The sequence below is a fragment of the Bombina bombina genome, chromosome 3, assembly GCF_027579735.1.
Source record: "Bombina bombina isolate aBomBom1 chromosome 3, aBomBom1.pri, whole genome shotgun sequence".
In the NCBI taxonomy this organism is placed as follows: domain Eukaryota; kingdom Metazoa; phylum Chordata; class Amphibia; order Anura; family Bombinatoridae; genus Bombina; species Bombina bombina.
Window position 1 is genome coordinate 597,752,687 of NC_069501.1, and position 26,172 is coordinate 597,778,858.

Genomic DNA, 26,172 nt, shown 5'->3' on the forward strand with positions numbered 1-26,172 from the left:
GTGGCTGCGTTAGGCTCAGAAAAGAGAGCGTTGAGCATAATTTAGCTCCACTTCAACCCTCAATACCAGCGTTGCCTACGGTAGCGGTAAGCTGGAAAAACGTGCTTGTGCACGATATCCCCATAGGAAACAATGGGGCTGAGCTGGCTGCAAAAAAACCTAACACCTGCAAAAAAGCAGCGTTCAGCTCCTAACGCAGCCCCATTGCTTCCTATGGGGAAACACTCTCTAAGTCTGCACCTAACACCCTAACATGAACCCTGAGTCTAAACACCCCTAACCTTACACTTATTAACCCCTAATCTGCCGCCCCCGCTATCGCTGACACCTGCATTATACTATTAACCCCTAATCTGCCGCTCCGGAAACCGCCGCAACCTACATTATAGCTATGAACCCCTAATCTGCTGCCCCTAACACCGTCGACAGCTATATTATATTTATTAACCCCTAATCTGCCCCCCCCAACGTCGCCGCTACCTACCTACAATTATTAACCCCTAATCTCCCGCCCGCAACGTCGCCGCTACTATAATAAATGTATTAACCCCTAAACCTAAGTCTAACCCTAACCCTAACACCCATCTAACATAAATATAATTTAAATAAAACAAAATAATATTCCTATAATTAAATAAATTAATCCTATTTAAAACTAAATACTTACCTATCAAATAAACCCTAATATAGCTACAATATAAATAATAATTACATTGTAGCTATTTTAGGATTTATATTTATTTTACAGGCAACTTTGTATTTATTTTAACTAGGTACAATATTTAATAGCTACCTAGTTAAAATAATTACAAAATTACCTGTAAAATAAATCCTAACCTGAGTTACAATTAAACCTAACACTACACTATCATTAAATTAATTAAATAAATTAACTACAATTACCTACAATTACATTTAATTAAATAAACTAATCTATAATACAAAAAAAAAACCATAAAAAAATATTACAAGAAGTTTAAACTAATTACACCTAATCTAAGCCCCCTAATAAAATAATAAAGCCCCCCAAAATAAAAAAATGCCCTACCCTATTCTAAATTTCAAAGTAATTGGCTGATTCAATCAGCCAATCGGATTGAGCTTGCATTCTATTGGCCAATCAGCCAATCAGATTTTTCCTACCTTAATTCCGATTGGCTGATAGAATCCTATCAGCCAATCAGAATTCGAGGGACGCCATCTTGGATGACGTCCCTTAAAGGAACCATCATTCGTCGTTAGTCCGTCGGGGAAGGTGGATGTTCCGCGTCGGCGGTCTGAAGATGGAGCCGGAAGAAAGAAGATAGAAGATGCCGCTTAGAGGAAGACATCGCCCGGATGGAGGACCTCTTCTTTGCCGCTTGGATCAAGATTTCGCCCGGATGGAGGACCACATCGCCAGGATTGGATGAAGAATTCGGCTCGGCTGGGTGAAGACGGCTCAAGGTAGGGAGATCTTCAGGGGGTTAGTGTTAGGTTTTTTTAAGGGGGGATTGGGTGGGTTAGAGTAGGGGTATGTGGGTGGTGGGTTTTAATGTTGGGGGGGTTGTATTTTTTTTTACAGGTAAAAGAGCTGATTACTTTGGGGCAATGCCCCGCAAAAAGCAATTTTAAGGGCTGGTAAAAGAGATGATTACTTTGTAATTTAGAATAGGGTAGGGCATTTTTTTATTTTGGGGGGCTTTATTATTTTATTAGGGGGCTTAGATTAGGTGTAATTAGTTTAAACTTCTTGTAATATTTTTTTATGGTTTTTTTTTATATTATAGATTAGTTTATTTAATTAAATGTAATTGTAGGTAATTGTAGTTAATTTATTTACTTAATTTAATGATAGTGTAGTGTTAGGTTTAATTGTAACTTAGGTTAGGATTTATTTTACAGGTAATTTTGTATTTATTTTATCTAGGTAGTTATTAAATAGTTAATAACTATTTAATAGCTAGTGTACCTAGTTAAAATAAATACAAAGTTGCCTGTAAAATAAATATCCTAAAATAGCTACAATGTAACTATTAGTTAGATTGTAGCTATATTAGGGTTTATTTGATAGGTAAGTATTATATATATTATATTAATTATAGGAATATTATTTCGTTTTATTTAAATTATATTTAAAGGGACAGTCAAGTCCAAAAAAAAACATAATTTATGCTTACCTGATAAATTCCTTTCTCCTGTAGTGTAGTCAGTCCACGGGTCATCCATTACTTATGGAATATATCTCTTCCTAACAGGAAACTGCAAGAGAATTACCCAGCAGAGCTGCTATATAGCTCCTCCCCTCACATATCATACTCAGTCATTCGACCAAAGCAGACGAGAAAGGAGGAACCATAGGGTACAGTGGTGACTGGAGTTTAATTAAAATTTAGACCTGCCGTAAAAACAGGGCGGGCCGTGGACTGACTACACTACAGGAGAAAGGAATTTATCAGGTAAGCATAAATTATGTTTTCTCCTGTTAAGTGTAGTCAGTCCACGGGTCATCCATTACTTATGGAATACCAATACCAAAGCTAAAGTACACGGATGAAGGGAGGGACAAGGCAGGAACATTAAACAGAAGGAACCACTGCCTGAAGTACCTTTCTCCCAAAAATAGCCTCCGACGAAGCAAAAGTGTCAAATTTGTAAAATTTTGAAAAAGTGTGAAGCAAAGACCAAGTCGCAGCCTTGCAAATCTGTTCAACAGAGGCCTCATTTTTAAAGGCCCAGGTGGAAGCCACAGCTCTAGTAGAATGAGCTGTAATCCTTTCAGGAGGCTGCTGTCCAGCAGTCTCATAGGCTAAGCTTATTATGCTACGAAGCCAAAAAGAGAGAGAGGTAGCCGAAGCCTTTTGACCTCTCCTCTGTCCAGAGTAAACGACAAACAGGGAAGAAGTTTGACGAAAATCCTTAGTTGCCTGCAAATAGAATTTCAGGGCACGGACTACGTCCAGATTATGCAAAAGTCGTTCCTTCTTTGAAGAAGGGTTAAGACACAGAGATGGAACAACAATCTCTTGATTGATATTCCTGTTAGTAACTACCTTAGGTAAGAACCCAGGTTTAGTACGCAGGACTACCTTGTCTGAATGAAAAATCAGATAAGGAGAATCACAATGTAAGGCAGATAACTCAGAGACTCTTCGAGCCGAGGAAATAGCCATCAAAAACAGAACTTTCCAAGATAACAGCTTGATATCAATGGAATGAAGGGGTTCAAATGGAACGCCTTGAAGAACATTAAGAACTAAGTTTAAGCTCCACGGCGGAGCAACAGACTTAAACACAGGCTTAATCCTAGTTAAAGCCTGACAGAAAGCCTGAACGTCTGGAACTTCAGCCAGACGTTTGTGTAGAAGAATAGACAGAGCAGAAATCTGTCCCTTTAACGAACTAGTAGATAAGCCCTTTTCTAAACCCTCTTGTAGAAAGGACAATATCCTAGGAATCCTAACCTTACTCCATGAGTAACTCTTGGATTCGCACCAATGTAAATATTTACGCCATATCTTATGGTAAATTTTTCTGGTAACAGGCTTCCTAGCCTGTATTAAGGTATCAATAACCGACTCCGAGAAGCCACGCTTTGATAGAATCAAGCGTTCAATCTCCATGCAGTCAGCCTCAGAGAAATTAGATTTGGATGTTTGAAAGGACCCTGAATTAGAAGGTCCTGTCTCAGAGGCAGAGACCACGGTGGACAGGACGACATGTCCACTAGGTCTGCATACCAGGTCCTGCGTGGCCACGCAGGCGCTATCAGAATCACCGAAGCTCTCTCCTGTTTGATCTTGGCAATCAAACGAGGAAGCATCGGGAATGGTGGAAACACATAAGCCATGTTGAAGACCCAAGGGGCTGTCAGAGCATCTATCAGCACCGCTCCCGGGTCCCTGGACCTGGATCCGTAACAAGGAAGCTTGGCGTTCTGACGAGACGCCATGAGATCCAGATCTGGTTTGCCCCAACGACGAATCAGTTGAGCAAAGACCTCCGGATGAAGCTCCCACTCCCCCGGATGAAAAGTCTGGCGACTTAGAAAATCCGCCTCCCAGTTCTCCACGCCTGGGATGTAGATCGCTGACAGGTGGCAAGAGTGAGACTCTGCCCAGCGAATTATCTTTGAGACTTCCAACATCGCTAGGGAACTTCTGGTTCCCCCTTGATGGTTGATGTAAGCCACAGTTGTGATGTTGTCCGACTGAAAACTGATGAACCTCAGAGTTGCTAACTGAGGCCAAGCTAGGAGAGCATTGAATATTGCTCTTAACTCCAGAATATTTATTGGGAGAAGTTTCTCCTCCTGAGTCCATAATCCCTGAGCTTTCAGGGAATTCCAGACTGCTCCCCAGCCTAGAAGGCTGGCGTCTGTTGTTACAATCGTTCAATCTGGCCTGCGAAAGGTCATCCCCTTGGACAGATGTGGCCGAGAAAGCCACCATAGAAGAGAATCTCTGGTCTCTTGATCCAGATTTAGTAGGGGGGACAAATCTGAGTAATCCCCGTTCCACTGACTTAGCATGCACAATTGCAGCGGTCTGAGATGCAGGCGCGCAAATGGTACTATGTCCATTGCCGCTACCATTAAGCCGATTACTTCCATGCACTGAGCTACTGACGGGTGTGGAATGGAGTGAAGGACACGGCAAGCATTTAGAAGTTTTAATAACCTGGCCTCTGTCAGGTAAATTTTCATCTCTACAGAATCTATAAGAGTCCCTAGAAAGGGAACTCTTGTAAGTGGTAATAGAGAACTCTTTTCCACGTTCACCTTCCACCCATGCGACCTCAGAAATGCCAGAACTATCTCTGTATGAGACTTGGCAGTTTGAAAACATGACGCTTGTATCAGAATGTCGTCTAGGTACGGAGTCACCGCTATGCCTCGCGGTCTTAGTACCGCCAGAAGTGATCCTAGAATTTTTGTAAAGATTCTTGGAGCCGTAGCTAATCCGAAGGGAAGAGCTACAAACTGATAATGCCTGTCTAGGAAGGCAAATCTCAGATACCGGTAATGGTCCTTGTGAATCGGTATGTGAAGGTAGGCATCCTTTAGATCCACTGTGGTCATGTACTGACCCTCTTGGATCATGGGAAGGATGGTTCGAATAGTTTCCATTTTGAATGATGGAACTCTTAGAAATTTGTTTAGGATTTTTAAGTCCAAGATTGGCCTGAAGGTTCCCTCTTTCTTGGGAACCACAAATAGGTTTGAATAGAATCCCTGCCCGTGTTCCGTCCGCGGAACTGGGTGGATTACCCCCATTAGTAAGAGGTCTTGTACACAGCGTAGAAACGCCTCTTTCTTTATTTGGTTTGCTGATAACCTTGAAAGATGAAATCTCCCCCGTGGAGGAGAAGTTTTGAAGTCCAGGAGATATCCCTGAGATATGATCTCCAACGCCCAGGGATCCTGGACATCTCTTGCCCAAGCCTGGGCGAAGAGAGAAAGTCTGCCCCCCACTAGATCCGTTTCCGGATAGGGGGCCCTCTCTTCATGCTGTTTTGGGGGCAGCAGCAGGTTTCTTGGCCTGCTTGCCCCTGTTCCAGGACTGGTTAACTTTCCAGCCCTGTCTGTAACGAGCAACAGCTCCTTCCTGTTTTGGAGCGGAGGAAGTTGATGCTGCTCCTGCCTTGAAGTTACGAAAGGCACGAAAATTAGACTGTTTGGCCTTTGATTTGGCCCTGTCCTGAGGTAGAGCATGGCCCTTACCTCCCGTAATGTCAGCAATAATTTCTTTCAAGCCGGGCCCGAATAAGGTCTGCCCTTTGAAAGGAATATTAAGCAATTTAGATTTAGAAGTCACGTCAGCTGACCAGGATTTAAGCCATAGCGCTCTGCGCACTTGGATGGCGAATCCGGAGTTCTTAGCCGTAAGTTTGGTTAAATGCACAACGGCATCAGAAACAAATGCGTTAGCTAGCTTAAGTGTCTTAAGCTTGTTGATTATTTCATCCAATGGAGCTGAGCGAATGGCCTCTTCCAGAGACTCAAACCAGAATGCTGCCGCAGCAGTGACAGGCGCAATGCATGCGAGGGGCTGTAAAATAAAACCTTGTTGAACAAACATTTTCTTAAGGTAACCCTCTAATTTTTTATCCATTGGATCTGAAAAGGCACAACTATCCTCCACCGGGATAGTGGTACACTTAGCTAAAGTAGAAACTGCTCCCTCCACCTTAGGGACCGTCTGCCATAAGTCTTGTGTGGTGGCGTCAATAGGAAACATTTTCCTAAATATGGGAGGAGGGGTAAAAGGCACACCCGGTCTATCCCACTCCTTGCTAATAATCTCTGTAAGCCTTTTTGGTATAGGAAATACGTCAGTACACACCGGTACCGCATAGTATCTATCCAACCTACATAATTTCTCTGGAATTGCAACCGTGTTACAATCATTCAGAGCCGCTAATACCTCCCCTAGCAATGTGCGGAAGTTCTCTAGCTTAAATTTAAAATTGGAAATCTCTGAATCCAGTCTCCCTGGATCAGATCCGTCACCCACAGAATGAAGCTCTCCGTCCTCACGTTCTGCAAACTGTGACGCAGTATCTGACATGGCTCTCATCTCATCCGCGCGCTCTATCCTTAACCCAGAGCTATCGCGCTTGCCTCTTAATTCTGGCAACTTAGATAATACTTCTGTCATAACAGTAGCCATGTCTTGCAAAGTGATTTGTAAGGGCCTCCCTGATGTACTTGGAGCCACAAAATCACGCACCTCCTGAGCGGGAGGCGAAGGTACTGACACGTGAGGAGAGTTAGTCGGCATAACTTCCCCCTCGTCGTCTGGTGATAATTTCTTTACATGTAAAGATTGACTTTTATTTAAAGTAGCATCAATGCAATTAGTACACAAATTTCTATTGGGCTCCACATTGGCCTTTAAACATAGTGAACAAAGAGATTCATCTGAGTTAGACATGTTTAAACAAACTAGCAATGAGACTAGCAAACTTGGAAATACTTTTCAAAATTAATTTACAAGCAATATAAAAAACGTTACTGTGCCTTTAAGAAGCACAGAAAAACTGACACAGTTGAAATAACAATGACCAAAATAGTTCTAGCAACCAAATTTTCACAGTAAATGTATTAAGTTAGCAAAGGATTGCACCCACCAGTAAATGGATGATTAACCCCTTAGTACCCAAAAACGGATAACAATTATATAATTAACGTTTTTCTCACAGTCAAATACACTGTCACAGGACTGCTGTGCCTGATTACCTCCCTCAAAATGGATTTTGAAGACCCCTGAGCTCTCTAGAGACGATCTGGATCATGGAGGATGAAGTAGACAGATTGTGACTGAATTTTTACTGCGCAAAAAAAGCGCTAAAATAGGCCCCTCCCACTCATATTACAACAGTGGGGAAGCTCAGAAACTGTTTCTATGCAGAAAACAAAAATGGCCATGTGGTAAAAATCATGCCCTAATAAGTTTTATCACCAAGTACCTCACAAAAACGATTAACAAGCCAGTAAACGTTTTAAACATACATTTGAAAGTTATGTATTATTATTAATAAGCCTGCTACCAGTCGTTTTTACTGCAGTTAAGGCTCATACATTATTTCAGTATTAACAGTATTTTCAGAGTCAATTCCATTCCTTAGAAAAATACATTCAGTGTACACACACACACACATCAGCCTGATACCAGTCGCTATCACTGCATTTAAGGCTGAACTTACTTTACAATGGTATCAGCAGTATTTTCTCAGTCAATTCCATTCCTCAGAAAATAAATTACTGCACATACCTCATTTGTTGCAGGGGAGCCCTGCATGCTATTCCCCTTCTCTGAAGTTACCTCACTCCTCAGATGAGAAACAGCCAGTGGATCTTAGTTACGTCTGCTAAGACCATAGAAAAAAACCCAGGCAGATTCTTCTTCTAATGCTGCCTGAGAATAAACAGCACACTCCGGTGCCATTTAAAAATAACAAACTTTTGATTGTAGAAATAAACTAAGTTAAAAAACACCACAGATCTCTCACAGCTTCCTTTTTAGTTAGGCTGCAAGAGAATGACTGAGTATGATATGTGAGGGGAGGAGCTATATAGCAGCTCTGCTGGGTAATTCTCTTGCAGTTTCCTGTTAGGAAGAGATATATTCCATAAGTAATGGATGACCCGTGGACTGACTACACTTAACAGGAGAAACTCTCATTTTTCAAATAGGGCATTTAATTTTAAACAACTTTCCTATTTACTTTTATCAACAATTTTGCTTTGTTCTCTTGGTATTCTAGTTGAAAGCTAAACCTAGGAAGGCTCATATGATAATTTCTAAGCCCTTGAAGGCCGCCTCTATTTTATTTACTTTTCACAGCAGGGGAGAGCAAGCTCATGTAGGCCATATAGATAGCATTGTGATCACGCCCGTGGCTAGTGGCAGACACTTCACTAATTGGCTAAAATGCAACTATATGCAAAATAACTAAAAGTCATGTGATTAGGGGAGGTCAGAAGATGCTTAGATACCAGTTAGTCACAGAAGTAAAAAGTGTATTAATATAACTGTGTGCAAAACTGGAGAATGGGTAATAAAGGGATTATCTATCTTTTTAAACAACAAAAATTCTGGTGTTGACTGTCCCTTTAAGTTAGGGGGGTGTTAGGGTTAGACTTAGGTTTAGGGGTTAATACATTTATTATAGTAGCGGCGACGTTGCGGGCGGGAGATTAGGGGTTAATAATTGTAGGTAGGTGGCGGCGATGTTAGGGAGGGCAGATTAGGGGTTAATACAATTTATTATAGTGTTTGCGAGGCGGGAGTGCGGCGGTTTAGGGGTTAATACATTTATTATAGTGGCGGCGAGGTCCGGTCAGCAGATTAGGGGTTAATAATTGTAGTTAGGTAGCAGCGACGTTGGGGGGGGCAGATTAGGGGTTAATAAATATAATATAGGTGTCTGCGTTGTTAGGGGCAACAGATTAGGGGTTCATAGCTATAATGTAGGTGGCGGCGGTGTCCGGTCGGCAGATTAGGGGTTAAAACATTTTATTAGAGGGTTTGCGATGTGGGGGGGGGCTCGGTTTAGGGGTACATAGGTAGTTTATGGGTGTTAGTATACTTTATAGCACAGTAGTTAAGAGCTTTATGTTTCGGCGTTAGCCCATAAAGCTCTTAACTACTGACTTTTTTTGGCGGTAGGAGTCTTGTCGGTAGAGGGTCTACCGCTCACTTCTTCCAAGACTCCAAATACCAGCGTTATGCAAATACCATTGAAAATATAGGATACGCAATTGACGTAAGGGGATCTGCGGTAGCCTGGAGTCGCGGAAAGAAAGTGAGCGGTAGACCCTTTCCTGGCTGATTCTAAATACCAGCGGGCGGAAAAAGCAGCGTTAGGACCCCTTAACGCTGCTTTTGACGGCTGACGCCAAACTCTAAATCTAGCCGTTAGTATAATAACATATTGTAATATTGAGATGTGCATATATGTACTGAGTGGTTATGGGGTAATGTAGAACAACTAGTTGAATTACAAAGGAAAAGGCGTATACATTTATTATGCATCCTACTCCACAAAATAGCTGATGTCCCATTGTCCCACTCCTTATTTAATCCTGTCGGCACCCTAGTGCCTAATTTCCAAATCCAATACAATTCTTTTTTGGTGAGGATTTTATACTTGTTTCCTCCCCGCAATGGCTTCCTAGCTATATCTATTACTGTTACCAAAATCCTTGGTTCGTTTGTGAATTGGATTCCATTAAAATGCCTAGCTACACTAGAGTCATTGTTGTAATTTCTTATGTCCCTTTTATGTTCGCCTATTCTAGATCGTAGAGAACGTGAGGTTTGACCTACATACTGGTCCTGACACAACTCGCACTCTAAGAGATATATTACAAAATTCGTGCCACAATTTGAGTAGTGCTCTATATTAAAACAAAATTCTGCAGTTAAGTTCTCTGTATGATGATATATTATTGAATGAGACAAGTTTATATAATAAACCTTCTTAGTGTAGGTTTTAATACATTTTGTAATAATTATAGCTGCACTTAGGAGTTATTACTATTAGTAGTCTTTTTGGGGGCTAAAATGGATACATTGTCTCATCAGATTTGTCAGTTGCATATTTGGTACTTTTAAAGAATATTTTTATTTATTTATTTTTAGCAAGTATTAATGTATTCATGCCGCACGTTAGTCTGGAAACAAATATTGTTTATTGGCCACAGCTGTTGATATGGCAACCATACAAGTGGCCTTTGATTGGCTGTGGCCGGTATAAAGGTGTGTTCTAACGTGTAGGAGTTTAAGCCTATGATTAATTGCCGTATGGCACGAAACATGTAAGGTCTCCTCCTCCTCTGAACATGTTTTGTACTATGAGTGTTGAACTTTTTAACATATGGAATAAAGGATTGTTTTTACCTGAAGTTTTGGAGTGTCGCCTACCTTTTCTCTTTGATTGTTTCCTGGTTGGCTCGGCCATCTTTTGGTTGGCACCACGCCACTGCATACAACGCAGGCTGCGCTATCCGGACTACTGGAACCATGCTGGGATTGGCTCTTGAATCCTGCCGCTTACTCACGGACTGGAGCGACACCGCTTACCTTCTATCACATATAAGTTGGAGAGCATTAAAACATCATGGGTACATACAAACATTAATGAAACTATGCAAACACATTAACTATTTAACGAGCTAGGATTCACAAGGTGAATCTTATGTGAACTAAATTCAGGGCAGTGTCAGTTACCTATTAATTCAGTCCAACAATAAAAATTGTATAGGCTTTGTCTGAAAAAAAGGATACATTCAATCTGGTTGCATCTGTTGATCTCCTTTTCTTTTTGGAGTAGGTATATTCCTTTTGGGAACTAGTCTCCATGCTGGAGCAGATGAAGTAGCTTGCATGAGATCCAATTGGTCTAGTAGATCTAAACCTTGTTTGAATTCAGATATGATGTAAGATTGTCCGCTTTGCTGGAAGAAGAGCTTTACCGGAAAGCCCCATCTATATTTGATATTGTGATTATTGGGGCATTGGGTAATAGGTAAGAAAGATCTGCGTTTCGCCAGGGTATGAGAAGATAGATCCGGGAATATTTGGAGGGTGTGATAAGGCTAAGGGAGCTTTATTTTGAAAAGCCACTTTGAAAACTTTCTCTATGATGGTGAAATAATGTAGACGGATGATAACATCTCTAGGTTGTTCAGATGTCGAGTTTCTGGGTCTAAGTGCTCTGTGAGCTCTGTCGATTAGTAATTCTTGATCTGGAATTGTACCAAGCAGAATTTTAGAGTCCAAAGAGATATTCAGATAGGGCAACTGTTGTTTCATCTTCGTTGATGCCTTGAATTCGGATATTATTGTGTTGAGATCTGTCTTCGAGATCTGCAAGCTTAGTTTCAAGATCAGAGATCATTTCGGCTAAATTTTGAGAATATGATAATAGATTACTGTGGTCAATTGCAAAATCTTTTCTTTCCAGTGTGTCTGGCCTTTCCCCCAAGGAAGCAATATCTCTTCTAAGATCTGCTACAGAGGTCTTTATTTCTTGTTTTAAGGAGGTATAGTGAGAATCCATCTTAGTAGACAAGGAATTTATCAATTCCATGATTGAGATATCATCTGTGTGTGATGTGAGATGTTCACGAGGTCTCAAACGATCAGGGGTTATGCGTACAGAAGCAATTTCTCTTGTTTCATCATCAGACAGTTCTCTATCGCATTGCAACTTGCTATTAAAGTGGTCCGCTAAGGTTCTTTTGGGACCTTCAGGATGTTTGGATTTTTTCCTATTAGAATGTGCCATATTAAAGGTGTTTCTCCAATCGTATACTGTAGAGACAGTACTGTTATCAATCTCCACAGAGGGATATAAGCTGAAGGTGAAGTGCTGTACTTTAGTATATTATTGGGAGTTCAGGTCTTGGTGTTTGGAAGCTTTGTTGTAGAAGGGCGATTGGGGTACTCTACCACATCCCTCGAGGGTACTCTACTCCATTGGACACATAGTCCTAGTCAGAGATTTATAGATGAAGTGGGTTAGTTGCCGATTTTCCACAGGCACTTTAAGGAAAGTGTGCAGATCCACGCACACTCTACCTCAGGGATGTATCCACTTGGGACAGTAAAAGGAGAAGGGAAAATTGGATTGTACCTACTAGAGCAGAGAAAAACGTAATGGGGGAGGTATATGTGAGTAGGATAGCTCTAGGTCTCCGTCACATTTAGAACATTTATGAGAGATTTAATTTCTTATGTAGAGTGTTAGACTTTATGGGACTAAGAGTTGGGCAGCTTGAGATTGGATAATCCTGTACAGTTTGAAGTACAAACACAGTAGTGTCCTCTGCAGAGCAAAGTGAGGAGTAAGTACTGGCACCGTTTAGTGAGCAAGACTCACCTCTGATCAAAGCTGCGGCACACAGTAGATATGCTGATCTTAACCCTAAAACTCCTTCTAGGACTTATATGTATTTGAGTCAGTTGTCAGCCCAAGTTTGCTTAAAGAGCAAGTTAGTCCAAGTTCATTATCAGGTCCTCTAGATAAGGTACCTTGGGTGTATATGATTAAACCTTCCCCAAACTTCACACTTAAACCTCTATTTCTCTCCTGCAGTCGTATAAGTAAGGGAGTGATTTAAGTTGCAGATGTAGGGTATGTAGTATTTACAGTATTTCTCTGCCTCCAAGGATTGCTACAAGTAGATTGGAGCTGATATTTAGAAAATATACTTTTTAGTTATAAGTTCCCTTTAAGTTTGAGTACCTGTTCCTCACTCTAAGGGCCTTCTGGTGTTGCACTGTAAAAATATTGTGCTGCGTAGCTTATGCGTAAGATGGCGCTTCGCGCCAAGGAGGGCTGCTTTTCTCTATATGAGATTAAACATCTTCCTTAAGGCCTCAATCAACAGTTTGGTGGGAGAGGAATCCGTGTGTGCAAGTGGGTTTTAGTAGGTGTTGGTGGAAGGGACACCTCGCTTATCTTCCTTTATCGACTGAAGCTGTCAGCCACAATGATTTCAACTCTGTGGTCACAGCCGATAATGGAGTGTCCAATTTCCAGCTCCCACTACTTGGATGATGCTTAACTCACCTCTGGAGCGGAGCCCCGACCCTCCGGAGTGTAAGCAAAAAGACAGGCTGCAGTGAACGGAGTCTGTGTCACCGGCTTACTGTTGGTGATAGATTATTTAGCGGTTTAGGTCTTAGCTGTTAATCAAATGTAGACCTTTGTCTAATATAGAAAGTATTAAGTGTCTCTATCTGGACAGTCCAGATGCACTAGTCTGTGACATTGAAAATGGTTTCCAGCTTTATAAATAGTGAATTTAATAGTCAGAGCCCGGGAGCTCTATGAAGATGCATCTGATGAGTTTGCTAGTTGGCTCCGCCCCAGTACAGACAGGTTTTAGTTCATCATGCCATTCTTTCTGGAAAGCGCCTGATTGGGAATGGTTTTATTTTTCAGCATGATAATGATCCCAAGCACACTGCTAATGCAGTGAAATCATATTTGGAGAGAAAAACAGCTGATAAAACACTGACAGTCATGGACTGGCCTCAACAGAGCCTAGACCTGAATATTATAGAGACAATATAGGATCCCCTGGACACAGAAATAAATAAAAGACAACCTAAATCTAAAGAGGAACTCTGGGAAGTGCTGAAAGAAGTCTGGTATAATATACCAGAAGATTACTTAAGAAAACTTCTGGACAGTCTCCCAAACTTCAAGATGTGCTTAGTGCCAAGGTAGGTCACACAAAATACTGACTTTTGACATTTTGTTCTGAAAATTGTGTTTTTTTTATATTTTGTGTACATATTTCCAGTATTTTCTGTTTGTATCTTAATAAAGAGACCAAAAAATAAATATGGATGGTCATTAAAACTTTGCTAAAACAACAAATCTAATAGTCGCCTAAGACTCTTGCACAGTACTGTATATATTTTACAAAAATCATATATATATATATATATATATATATATATATATATACATACACACACACACACTGCAGAATTACAAAGATTATAAGGATGAGATTTAGGCCTCTATTTATCAAGCTGTCTACTTACCTGCATTCAACGGCCCCAATACGCTCACCTAAGATCGCCTAACATCGCTGCCACTGACCTGAATACGTTCACCAAATTTATCAAGAAAGCTGTCAAAAAGCCGCGCACCAAGTACGGTGCGATGAGCAGCGGACTGTTGTTAACTAACAGTCATCGATCTCGCTGCTCTTCGGCTTATTTGCAGCTTTCTTGCTATACTGTCACTAAGCCCCCACACTATACTATACAGTTTTACCCCCTAAACCGCCGCTCCCGGAGTCCCCCACAACTAAATAAACTTATTAACCCCAGCCGCAACTATAATAAATATATTAACCCCTAAACCGCCGCACCCGGACCCCGCCACCACCTACATTATACCTATTAACCCCTAATCTGCCACCTCCTATAACGCCGCCACCTACATAAAGTTATTAACCCCTATCCTGCCGATCCCGGACCCCGCAACAACTAAATAAAGTTATTAACCCCTAAACCGCCGCTCCCGGACCCCGCCGCAACTAAATAAAGTTATTAACCCCTAAACCGCCGCTCCTGGACCCCGCCGCCACCTACATTATATTTATTAACCCCTAATCTGCCCCCCCTACATCACCGCCACAATATTAATTTTATTAATCCCTAAACCTAAGTCTAACCCTAACACCCCCCCAACTTAAATATTATTTAAATTAATCTAAATAAATATTCCTATAATTAAATAAATTATTCCTTTTTAAAACTAAATACTTACCTGTAAAATAAACCCTAAGATAGCTACAATATAATTAATAATTACATTGTAGGTATTTTAGGATTTATTTTTATTTTACAGGCAACTTTGTATTTATTTTAATTAGGTACAATAGTTATTAAATAGTTATTAACTATTTAATAACTACCTAGCTAAAATAAATACAAAATTACCTGTAAAATAAATCCTAACCTAAGTTACAATTACACCTAACACTACACTACAATTAAATAAATTAAACTAATTAACTACAATTACCTACAATTAAATAAAATAAAGTACAAAAAAAAAACCCCCGCTAAATTACAGAAAATAAAAAAATAAATTACAAGATTTTTAATCTAATTACACCTAATCTAAGCCCCCTAATAAAATAAAAAAGCCCCCCAAAATATTAAAATTCCCTACCCTATACTAAATTACAAATAGCCCTTAAAAGGGCTTTTTTCAGGGCATTGCCCCAAAGTAATCAGCTCTTTTACCTGTAAAAAAAGAAATACAACCCCCCCAACATTAAAACCCACCACCCACACACCAAACCCTACTCTAAAACCCACCCAAACCCCCCTTAAAAAAACCTAACACTACCCCCTTGAAGATCACCCTACCTTGAGACGTCTTCACCCAGCCGGGCACAAGTGGACCTCCAGACCGGCAGAAGTCTTCATCCAGGCAGCATCTTCTATCTTCATCCATCCGGAGCGGAGCGGGTCCATCTTCATCCAGGCAGCATCTTCTATCTTCATCCATCCGAAGCGGAGCGGGTCCATCTTCAATCCAGCCGACGCGGAGCATCCTCTTCCATCGACGTCATAACGAAGAATGAAGGTTCCTTTAAATGACGTCATCCAAGATGGCGTCTTTTGAATTCCGATTGGTTGATAGTATTAATCGGAATTAAGGTAGGAAAAATCCTATTGGCTGATGCAATCAGCCAATAGAATTGAGCTTGCATTCTATTGGCTGATTGGAACAGTCAATAGAATGAGAGCTCAATCCTATTGGCTGATTGGATCAGCCAATAGGATTGAACTTCAATCCTATTGGCTGACTGGATCAGCCAATAGGATTTTTCCTACCTTAATTCCGATTGGCTGATAGAATCCTATCAGCCAATTGGAATTCAAGGGACGCCATCTTGGATGACGTAATTTAAAGGAACCTTCATTCTTCGTTAGGACGTCGAGGGAAGAGGATGCTCCGCGTCGGCTGGATTGAAGATGGACTCGCTCCGCTCCGGATGGATGAAGATAGAAGATGCCGTCTGGATAAAGACTTCTGCCGGTCTGGAGGTCCTCTTCTGCCCGGATAGGATGAAGACTTCTGCCGGTCTGGAGGTCCACTTGTGCCCGGCTGGGTGAAGACAGCTCAAGGTAGGGTGATCTTCAAGGGGGTAGTGTTAGGTTTTTTAAAGGGGGGTTTGGGTGGGTTTTAGAGTAGGGTTGGGTGTGTGGGTGGTGGGTTTTAATAACTATTGTACCTAGTTAAAATAAATACAAAGTTGCCTGTAAAATAAAAACAAATCCTAAAATAGCTACAATGTAATTATTAATTATATTGTAGCTATCTTAGGGTTTATTTTACAGGTAAGTATTTAGTTTTAAATAGGAATAATTTATTTAATTATAGGAATATTTATTTAGATTAATTTAAATAATATTTAAGTTAGGGGGGGTGTTAGGGATAGGGATAAATAAAATTAATATAGTGGCAGCGGTGTGGGGGGGCAGATTAGGGGTTAATAAATTTAATGTAGGTGGTGGCGGGGTGCGGGAGTGGAGGTTTAGGGGTTAATAACTTTATTTAGTTGCGTTGGGGTCCGGGAGCGGCAGTTTAGGGGTTAATAACTTTATTTAGTTTCGGCGGGGTCCGGGAGCAGCGGTTTAGGGGTTAATAAGTATAATGTAGGTGGCGGCTGTGTATGGGGCGGCAGATTAGGGGTTAATAAGTATAATGTAGGTGGCGGCGGTGTAGGGGGGGCAGATTAGGGGTGTTTAGACTTGGGGTACATGTTAGGGTGTTGGGTGTAGACATTTCCCATAGGAATCAATGGGATATCGGGCAGCAGCGAACATGAGCTTTCGCTGCTGTCAGACTCCCATTGATTCCTCCGGTATCCGCGGCCTCCAGGGCGGCGGATTGAAAACCAGGTACGCTGGGCCGGAAAAGTGGCGAGCGTACCTGCTAGTTCTTTGATAACTAGCAAAAGTAGTCAGATTGTGCCGAACTTGCGTTCGGAACATCTGGAGTGACGTAAGCATTGATCTGTGTCGGACTGAGTCCGGCGGATCGTATGTTAAGTCACTAAATTCTACTTTTGCCGGTCTCTAGCCTTTAATAACTAAGGCGAATCAGGCTCGCCACAAATACGCTTCGGAATTCCAGCGTTTTTGCGGTTGACAGCTTGATAAATAGAGGCCATAATCTCAACTTAATGATAGTACAACCTACAACAAACTAAGAGATGATCTGACTAAAACCTTTAAAAAGGAGATTGACCAATATATATCATTGCTGGTCTCACAGCAATATATCTCCAAAGAACTTGGTGACTACCTTACAGTGGATTTCCCCATAGTACCTGTCCTCTACATGTTACCCAAGGTACATAAGCACCCGACTAAACCCCCTGGCAGACCTATTGTGTCTGCCAGGGGCTCAATTCTTCAGCCTCTAGCCACCTTTGTGGATAGCATCTTACAACCATTGGTTATGCACTGTCCGTCTTTCCTATTGGATTCTATACAATTGATTGAGATACTCAAGAAATATGACAGCTTGGGAGCTGGTGACATCCTGGTCACTCTGGATGTCACCAGTCTCTACACTGTTATACCCCATGATGGGGGGATTAGTGCCACCAACAAGCATCTTGGAAAACATCTGTATGTTGGACCGCCAACTGAAACAGTATTGGAACTACTGAAATTTTGTCTCCAGTACAATTATTTTAAATTTGAGTTGGATTATTATTTACAAAGCTCGGGCACTGCGATGGGGTCCAATGTGGCCCCATCCTATGCCAACTTATATATGCCATTATTTGAACAGGAGGAAACTGCACTTTTCCATGATCCAAGGATACTCCTATTCAAGCTTTACATCGATGACCTGTTTATCATCTGGCATGGGTCAACAGATGATTTTGAGTCCTGGTTCAATCTGTTGAACCACAAAAATGAATATTTAAAATTCAAGATGACATCAAGTGATGTGAGTGTAGACTTCTTGGAGCTGAGGATTACCAGATCAGGATCTGGTTTGACCACAACACTGTTAAGCAAGACCACAGATCGGAACTCCATACTGGAGGCCACTAGTTTTCATCCTCCCAGTCTTAAAAAATCTCTTCCCATGTCACAGTTCAAGTGGTGGTGAGGAATAACACCAACAATGACACCAAACTATTACAGCTTGATGAAATGTATTCAAAGTTTGCTGAAAGAGGTTACAAAGCGGTCCAGCTGAATCCGGCTTTAATTACCTGCAAGGATATGGATCAATCAGAGACATTGACAAAGAAAGCTAAGCAACCACTGGAAAGGTTGGTCTTCTCTACAGAGTTTAACTTTGAAACATTGGAACGTCAAGGCATCATGCGAAAGAATTGGGACATTCTTACCACAGACAGAACATTGCCTTTCACTGACATGGAACCCCCGATGATTGGCTACCGAAAGGGCCCATCAATTAAGGATTTGCTTTTGCGTGCTGATTTCAGACCTAGCTATGTAACCAGAACATGGTTGGGCACCAATAGAAATGGCTGTTACCGTTGTAGTGGGTGCATTACCTGCAGTGGACTTTCACAGTGCAAATTCTTCACATATCCATGGAGAAATAAAAAAATATGAAATCAAGCAAAGGGTCACCTGCACCATGAAATACGTGGTATATATGCTTCACTGTCCCTGTGGGTTATTTTACATTGGGAAAACCCAAGACGATCTACGCACCAGGATGGCCAACCATCGCTCTGGGATAAGATCAGCCTTGGGTACCGGGACATCTGATCAGTCTGTAGCTAGGCATTTTCTCAAGATGCAGCATTCTGTGGCAGACATCAGATGTGTCATCATTGATCACATTCCCCCCTTGACGAGACGGGGTGACAGGGGTTGGATACTCTTGCAGAGGGAAAGTAAATGGATACATACTCTGGACACCTTGGCCCTAAAAGGTCTTAATGTTAAATTGGACCTACAATGTTTCCTTTAACCACATTGGGGTCATTTATACATGCTGATGCCTTAGATCATGGTATTATATCTATGTGCATATTAACATATGATTGAGTATCTGTTAATGTATATTTTTTGTTCTGAATATGTGCCTGTATGAGATTATTTTGATTTTACTATGTAACAGGGTTAGCATTGTTGCTTCAGCAGTTCAATATCGCATTAGATCCACACTGGTTCCTTATAAATTTAGTTTAAATTATTTAGCATAGATTGCATGAAATTGTGTCTGATATGGAGCAAGGTTAGCCTGTCCAATCATTTTTCTTTATTCGCTATGCCATATGCATTATTAATTTAATTAACTGTACTAGTTCTAGTAGCTTCCATTACTTGACATTCAATTTATAATTGGTCCTTTTGGTGCATGTTTTCATTTGCTCACCAACATAACTTAAAAACATGACTACGGTCCAGATTGCTTGATCAATTTTTCTTTTCTACTATTTGTAGTATAGTTTAGCCAGCTCACTTATTATATTGTATTTCACATGTATGTGTGTGTCAATTTTCAGTTGCCTGCATATTTTTGCAACGTTGTGCTGTATTGTTTTGATTTCCATTTTTAACTTTGACATTTGGCCTATGCAGGCATCCATAGTGCCCTTCACGCATGCACAGAGGCTGCTGGGGCATGCTGTGGCTCTGCAAGCACTTTTAGCAGAAATGTCCACGGGGTGAGAGGGTTTATAGTGTGGTGAGTTGAATTGTTTCATTTATATTGTATCTGAGGACGGGGGCAACCCCAAAAACTTTTATACCAATAAATGTTTATGTTTGTTTAAATCCGGAGGAGTGCTTTTCCTGAAACCTGCATGACTATATACACACACAAATACATATACTGTATCTATAAATATACTGTATATTTAAAAATAAAAATAAAATTTTCTTCTATGAGAAGAACATTGGAATGTAAAATATTCATAACTACCTCCAGTACTGTAGGTATTATGCGGTGTCAGTTTTTTTCTGAACAGCACACTTCAGTGAAGACTATGAGGAGAAGTTAGAGTGGTCGCAATATCCTGAAGTCCTGTAATACGCGAAAAATATATTTAGCGTGCCATTTGAAATCTGGCCCATAATGGGCTAGATTACAAGTGGAACACAAAATATTGCTTTTGCAAGGGCAATATTTGCGCTCCAATTAGTAATACTAGCACACGCAAATATGCACTGGTATTACATGTTAGCCACAATGTGAACACTACCTCGCATTCGCGTTGCAGGGAAGCTTAGCGCTCACCAGATTGCGCTTCCATAGACTCTAAAAGGAGCCTCATTCTCGTTCAGTGAGACACGGCATGTCTTTTTAGTGCAGTGAAGGGGATAAGTTGGGCAGCGATGGGAAGCAGATTTTAAATATATACTGTAAGTATATGCTTATATACATATATATTTATTTATATGTTTATATGTGTATATACACATATTAACACATAAATATATATGTATATAAGCATATATATTTATAGGGTTCCCCATAGACCACAATGCCCATTTACGGATGTGCGATAAATTAGCGCTCCACTTGCAATCTAGCCCAATATATCTACCAGTATTATGCAATACTACGTATTAGAGGAATACCTTGATTAACCCATGGTGCTGCAGCTAAGGATGGGCGAATGTTTTGCAACATTCAAAAAATAAAACAAATTTTAACCCATTAGTTCCTTCGTTTCGAATGTTTGTACAACATTCTAACATTTGTTTAATGCAACAGCATTTCTAATGCTTTCTTTAAATGTAATATTTGATTCAAATTTTTCTAGTTATTCAATTCGAATTATGCAATATTCGAATTTGAAAAATTCATATCAGTATATTTGTAATAGTATTTCTAATGCTGTCTTTAAATATAATATTTGAATTATGCAATATTCTAAATAGAAACATTTTAAACAATATATGTGTATCTATTAGGTATCAATTTACTAAATTCCCTACCACATGAACTATTGAACTTCTGAATAGTATTTGTTAAATCGAACCATTACCTTACCTAGACCTCTGTCACCTAAAGTCTTAAAATCTGGTTGTCTTGTCACAGAATCCTGATGGAAACTTCCAGGGATTCTGTGCAATGTGGTTCTTCTAGAAGTAATTGGCTTTTCATCAATGCAAAATATTACTAATGAAGCGAAGGTACGTGTCAACTGAGAGCACATTACAACCAATAACATTAGAGTTTTTAACTGACACTTAGGAACTCCAGATTCGTCTTGACTGACGTGGGGCAATAGTTCCAACATCAGTATCATCAGTATAATTCAAGCCTTAAAAGTGCTAGGAACAGACACTCCATGTAAAACCATTGCCTCCAAGCAACTGCCCACATTGCCATATGTAAATTCTGTCTCTGTACAAGTACAAAATGTTGTTTTGGGTTTTTAGTTATTTATTTTTATTTTCAAATTTGGCTTGGTTCAGACACTACTTGCTATCAGGCAATTACTAAACCCACAGGGAAACAGAAGTTTTAATACCTACTAAAATACTGTAGGTTGGTTAAACCTTCAAATTATTGGAAAAGGAAACTGGCAATAAAAAGGACAATATTCGTTTTTAAACACAGAGTACTTTTACCAACGTCTACTTCAATAAAAAAAATATAAATATATTTATTAACAATATTTGTACCAGCTAGCTCTGGATGTGATGGCTATGGTCAAGGACCCACAGTGTTTCAATGTTAATGTGGGTACCAAGGTGCACGGAGGTTTAGAGAATAATATACATTGATTGATCGAGCCTGAGGAAGCCCCCAGTGACGTAGGGTGAAACACGTGTAGCAGTTGTCGTATCAGCTTATGCCGATTTCCACGCTGTCTGGCATTACAGCGTTCTAATTATTTCTACACCCAGGAGCCTTTTGGATATCTCCCTATGTGAGCATGGACGTTTCCAGTACATACCGGTGATCAGTGAGCGGTGTATGTGAGTAACACAGGGTGAAAGTGTTTGTTTCATCACAACATTCTAAACACAGGTAACACTAAGGAGACGCAGAATGTGAAGGCGTAGTGTGATTACAGCCTGTTTGACACGGAGAAGATCGCTGTATAAATAGTGTTTGTGTCAATTCCCTGCTGGACTGAATTACTTGTCCCTTTGGCATATGTCAACTTGCTTTATTTATGGAGTGAGTGTAGAGGAAGAAGGTTCACTTTATGTTTTCTTTTTTTATATAAATATATATATATATATATATATATATATATATATATATTTGTAACAGCTGTCTAAATGAATGCTTCTCTTTTTGGTACCTCTTTGTAATGTTTTATATTTCTGGTGCTGAATTCTTCGGACACTCATCTCTCGAGTATCAGTCCTTCCCATGCCAGATGTCATCATCAACCAAGTTTCCCAGGAAAACGGAAATCAGTTAAGTGTCAATGTTTCTTTATGGTTGTACTGAACTATTTGAGGCCAAAGTGATCTGAAAACAATAATAAAAAAAAAATCTGTTTAATGCAGTCTAATGATAATTATTATTTGTTATTACAGGTAATTAAAGCAAATACTGTATGTTTACTAAGACATTCATAGAATAATAGAAACATCAACATCAGCTGGACCACATACTGAAGTTTAAACTACATATTCATTAATAAATATGCATATGACTATATATGTAAGCTATATTGATTAGCATACACTGATTTGCACATATGATGATGTCTGAGAAAATGACATTCTTTATTTATCCTATAATATAAAAGGCCAAGTGTGTTTGTCCGAAGCTGTCATGTGCAGTAGAGACAGCACGAGGACATACACACCTGGCCTTTGACTCCCTAGCAGCAGCTGATCTGCGGCAGAAGTGGGCGTGGTCAGGCGTGACTGGGGGCGTGGTCGACGTGAGGGGGCGTGGTCGGGATGTGAATGGCTGTGAAAGGGGCGTGGCCGGCCGTGAAAGGGGTTGTGGTCATATGCGGTCGCAGAGAGGGGAGAGATGGGGGAGAGAGAGGGGATAAAAAGAGGGGGGAGAGAGAGAGAGATAGAGAGGAGGGGAGAGAGATAGAGAGGAGGGGAGAGAGAGAGAGAGAGAGAGAGAGAGAGGAGAGAGAGAGAGGGGGGAGAGAGAGGGGGGGAGAGAGAGAGAGAGAGAGAGGTGGGGGAGAAAGAGGGGTGGGGGAGAGAGAGAGAGGGGGGGGAGAGAGCGCAAAAGAGAGGGGGAGAGAGAGAGAGCGCAAAAGAGAGGGGGAGAGAGAGAGCGCAAAAGAGGGGGAGAGAGAGAGCGCAAAAGAGAGGGGGGAGAGAGCGCAAAAGAGAGGGGGAGAGAGAGAGCGCAAAAGAGAGGGGGAGAGAGAGAGAGCAAAAGAGGGGGGAGAGAGAGCACAAAAGAGAAGGGGAGAGAGAGAGAGAGAGAGCGCAAAAGAGAGGGGGAGAGAGAGAGCGCAAAAGAGAGGGGGAGAGAGAGCAAAAGAGGGGGGAGAGAGAGTGAGCAAAAGAGGGGGAGAGAGAGAGCGCAAAAGAGGGGGGGAGAGAGAGAGCGCAAAAGAGATGGGGGGAGAGCACGCTAAAGAGAGGGGGGAGAGAGAGCGCAAAAGAGAGGGGGAGAGAGCGCAAAAGAGAGGGGGGTAGAAAGAGAGCAAAAGAGGGGGGTAGAGAGAGCGCAGAAGAGGGGGAGAGAGCACAAGAGCGCAAAAGAGAGGGGGAAAGAGCGCAAAAGAGAGGGGGAGAGAGCGCAAAAGAGAGGGGGAGAGACAGCGCAAAAGAGATGGGGAGAGAGAGAGCGCAAAAGAGATGGGGAGAGAGAAAGCGCAAAAGAGAGGGGGGGAGAGAGCGCAAAAGAGGGGGGGGAGAGAAAGCGCAAAAGAGAGGGGGGAGAGAGAGAGAGCGCAAAAGAGAGGGGGGGAGAGAGAGGGGGGGAGAGAGAGAGAGCGCAAAAGAGAGGGGGGAGAGAGCGCAAAAGAGAGGGGGAGAGAAAGCGCAAAAGAGAGGGGGGAGAGAAAGCGCAAAAGAGAGGGGGGAGAGAAAGCGCAAAAGAGAGGGGGGAGAGAAAGCGCAAAAGAGAGGGGGGAGAGAAAGCGCAAAAGAGAGGGGGGAGAGAAAGCGCAAAAGAGAGGGGGGAGAGAAAGTGCAAAAGAGAGGGGGGGGAGAGAAATCACAAAAGAGAGGGGGGAGAGAGAGCGCAAAAGAGAGGGGGAGAGAGAGCGCAAAAGAGAGGGGGGGAGAGAGAGAGCGCAAAAGAGAGGGGGGGGAGAGAGAGCGCAAAAGAGAGGGGGGGAGAGAGAGAGCACAAAAGAGAGGGGGGGAGAGAGAGCGCAAAAGAGAGGGGGGGAGAGAGAGCGCAAAAGAGAGGGGGGGAGAGAGAGAGCGCAAAAGAGAGGGGGAGAGAGAGAGCGCAAAAGAGAGGGGGCGAGAGAGAGCGCAAAAGAGAGGGGGAGAGAGCGCAAAATAGAGGGGAGAGAGAGCGCAAAAGAGAGGGGAGAGAGAGAGGGGGGAGAGAGCACAAAAGAGATGGGGGAGAGAGAGCGCAAAAGAGATGGAGGAGAGAGAGAGCGCAAAAAAGTGGGGGAGAGAGAGAGCGCAAAAGAGAGGGGGGGGAGAGAGAGAGCGCAAAACGAGAGGGGGGAGAGAGAGAGAACGCAAAAGAGGGGGGGAGAGCGCAAAAGAGGGGGGAGAGAGAGAGCGCAAAAGAGAGGGGAGAGAGAGAGGGGGGGGAGAGAGCACAAAAGAGATGGGGAGAGAGAGAGCGCAAAAGAGAGGGGGAGAGAGCGCAAAAGAGTGAGGAGAGAGAGAACACAAAAGAGAGGGGGAGAGAGAGCACAAAAGAGGGGGGAGAGAGAGCGCAAAAGAGAGGGGGGAAAGAGCGCAAAAGAGAGGGGGGGAGAGAGCGCAAAAGAGAGGCGAGAGAGAGCGCAAAAGAGAGGGGAGAGAGAGCAAAAGAGAGGGGGAGAGAGAGCGCAAAAGAGAGGGAGAGAGAGAGCGCAAAAGAGAAGGGAGAGAGAGAGGGGGGAGAGAGCGCAAAAGAGATGGAGGAGAGAGAGAGCGCAAAAGAGAGGGGGAGAGAGAGCACAAAAGAAAGGGGGGAGAGAGAGAGAGAGCAAAAGAGAGGGGGGAGAGAGAGCAAAAGAGAGGGGGGAGAGAGAGAGAGCAAAAGAGAGGGGGAGGGAGAGAGCAAGGGGTGGGACCGCTGTACTGCAAAAAATGGCCCGTGTGAACGGGCTTTAGGACTAGTTTATTTATAAAAGGGCAAAAAGAAAATGCTCTAATATGTTAGAGCATTTTATTATTGCACTATTGTTTGCATTTAACCAGGGGGTGGAGTCCAATCTTTCTAATCCCATTTATCAGTGCCTTTTCAGCTCCTGTTTGGAGCTTTTTCCAGGTGAAGGTGTAGAATACTGATAAGTGTCAAGTGATACCCCCGGTTATAAGATAAAGCCTAACAATTCTGGTGTCAGAGCGTGGAATTCACACAGGGGTAAGTAGATAAGTGTTTTTATTCTGCTTTACCCTCTGGGTTCAGATTCACAGAGGGAAAAGCAGAATAAAAACACTTATCTACTTAACCCTGTGTGAATCCAACGCTCTGACACCAGAATTGTTAGGCGGTATCACTTGACACTTAGCAGTATTCTACACCTTCACCTGAAACTGAATGGGTTACTTGGCGAGATTTTGGGAACAACAATCAGACAGGCAGCAAGTAAAGTCTAATCACTGTTCTGTTTATTATAAGGCATAACATACTTTTATAGACAATGGTATATGGGGTTAAACACAGTGGCGTCACTAGGGCGGTGCGGGACGCCCTTTTTTATAAATTTTATTGAAATTCAAAGAAATGCATAGATTTTTTTAATTAGAGGGGCCAACGTTTGTGAACATTAGTGGGACTGGGGAAAATGTAGACACACATTTTTTTGCCCCTTGAGCCAGCGCTGCAATTTCTCCCAAAAGCTGCTTCGGACGAAGCAAAAACATCAAATTTGTAAAAATAGCAGACATACAGTAGAAAAAAAATATAGAGCCTGGGAGAGTAGCTGTTGCTTCTTATGTCATTTTTGTATCTCATATAAGAGAATAATTTTAGCTACATGTAATATAAAAAGTAATTCAGGTATATATTTCAGACACTCCGTTTTCGGGATAATAGGTGTATATGGCAGACCAGATGTAATACAAAAGC

At 41.8% G+C, this 26,172-nt stretch overlaps 1 protein-coding gene across 1 annotated transcript in view; it reads right to left on the reverse strand.

Annotated features, from left to right (window-relative positions):
- Positions 1-26,172, reverse strand: part of STPG1 (sperm tail PG-rich repeat containing 1) — a 362,003-nt gene that overhangs the window by 330,716 nt on the left and 5,115 nt on the right. Inside the window, exon 2 of the mRNA XM_053707188.1 lies at positions 22,298-22,470. Coding sequence (XP_053563163.1) covers positions 22,298-22,385 — 88 coding nt within the window. The 5' untranslated portion in view covers positions 22,386-22,470. The remainder of the gene's footprint in view (positions 1-22,297; positions 22,471-26,172) is intronic.